General features: G+C 48.7%; 1 protein-coding gene across 3 annotated transcripts in view; it reads right to left on the bottom strand.

Moving 5' to 3' along the window:
* Positions 1–813, bottom strand: part of ube2a (ubiquitin-conjugating enzyme E2A (RAD6 homolog)) — a 19,558-nt gene extending 18,745 nt beyond the window's left edge. The window contains exons 1-2 of one of the 3 annotated variants that reach the window (XM_048605418.1): positions 683–813; positions 84–164 (exon numbers count right to left, since the gene is read on the bottom strand). In XM_048605418.1, the coding sequence (XP_048461375.1) occupies positions 84–109 (26 nt within the window). In that variant the 5' untranslated portion in view covers positions 110–164; positions 683–813. Of the gene's footprint in view, positions 1–83; positions 165–396; positions 577–682 lie in introns of those variants that run through there. The other 2 variants (XM_020515031.2, XM_020515030.2) reach the window with 2 other exon arrangements.
* Positions 814–1,609: the final 796 nt, after the last annotated feature.

The raw sequence follows: 1,609 nt of genomic DNA, 5'->3' as shown, positions 1-1,609 counted from the left end.
AGAGAGGAAGAGCGACTATACCCCAAATCTCAACCCCGTCTCCGGGACGGGGTAAAGAGAGAAAGAGATCAGTCTTCACTCACCCAAATATCACTGCATTCCACACCATGATGTTGTTTTCCGAGGGCGCTCCACTAACACCGGCTGGAGGATCCTCTTGCAACCTGAAATCGGGGGTGAGGGGAGGAAAAGAGAGGGAGGGGGGTTTAAACATAAACAGATAAAGTGAACACATCTCCCTTGATCCGAGCCAGCGGGCCCGCTGCGTTTCCATATTTAAAAGTCAAAGCAGCGCCATGTTAAGCGAGAGAGAAAGAAGGAAGGGAGGGTGGGGGAAGAAGAAGAGAGAGAGAGAGAGAGAAAGAAATTCCTACCCCAGCCCAGCCTCCCTCCTACCGTTTAAAGTCCCTCATTAGGCGCCTCCGTGCTGGGGTGGACATCTCTGCCGCGGTTTGCGGGTTAATAAAGGGACATAAAGAGCGGAAGGAACGCAGCGGCTTTTTGCAACACTCGCCGCCGACACGTATCAAACAATATTGTTACTGAACGTTCGATCCGGCTGTCTGAACGTTCCATGGACAATCCCATTATCAGCGCGGGGGAGGAAACAGGAGGTGGTGGAGGATACCTGACATTTATTTCATCCCCATCCAAAATCAACCCTGACAAAAATTATATTCACCTTCAAATCGAACCCTCTCGCCTTTCTTCCCATTGCTTAGGAAGAAGGGTGGCCGTCGCCTTATTGCGAGCTTGCTTCCATCAATGACACGGTCACCCCCTCACTTCTCTCCACACGCGCAAACAGATCGGAATGGTACCTTCCGCGGGGCTAATTATTGACGGTCACGTGAGTGAGAGGGGACTTGACAAATAAGTTCGTCATCAGAAGTGGAACAGGGCCTTGTTTCAGGGTAACGAGAGCGCATCCTGGAACAGACCGATACTGCAGAAAAACCTGCTTTCAAGCCCGACTGCGGTTTTTAACCAAAACTCTTACGTTCGCCGAGTTTGCAAAATAAAATACGAGAGAAGTGCTAGTGATCCGGTTCGTTGCTTTAAGCACTTTCATGGTATTGGCACAAACCATCCTACGTGTAACATTGAAAATTTGCGCGAACTTGTTCTTTTTGCAGACTCCAGACAGCCCCTCCCAATAAAACAGGCCGCAAAGACAGACGAAGGTCCACCTTTTTTCTTTAGAATACAAAACAGTGGGGTAGGAAGTGTATGAAAGCAAAGTATTGTGGATACTGGAGACCTGAAATAAAAGTGCTGGAGAAACTCAGCAGATCTGGGAAGCACCTGTAGAGGCATAAATAATGCTGGGAGGTTAGTATGAAAAGGGCCGGTAAAGTGATGGCTTTTATGCTGTAACTGGAACAGATAGTGAAAGTGACCCACGGCAAAAGGCAAAAGAGTATTTCATCTCCTGCTAAACCTCCCCCAATCCTACGAAGGGTTTTGGCCCAAAACGTAGACTTTCCTGCTCCTCAGATGCAGTCTGACCTGCTGTGCTTTTCCTGCTCCACATTTATTGACTGTAGCTTCCAGCATTTGCAGTCCTTTCTGTCTCCATTTCTGTCCTAGGCCTGGTTCCACTGAAGCC

The sequence above is a fragment of the Rhincodon typus genome, chromosome 14, assembly GCF_021869965.1.
Source record: "Rhincodon typus isolate 14 chromosome 14, sRhiTyp1.1, whole genome shotgun sequence".
Lineage (NCBI taxonomy): Eukaryota > Metazoa > Chordata > Chondrichthyes > Orectolobiformes > Rhincodontidae > Rhincodon > Rhincodon typus.
Note: the sequence above shows the minus strand (reverse complement) of the source record. Positions and strands in the feature narration are given on the sequence as shown.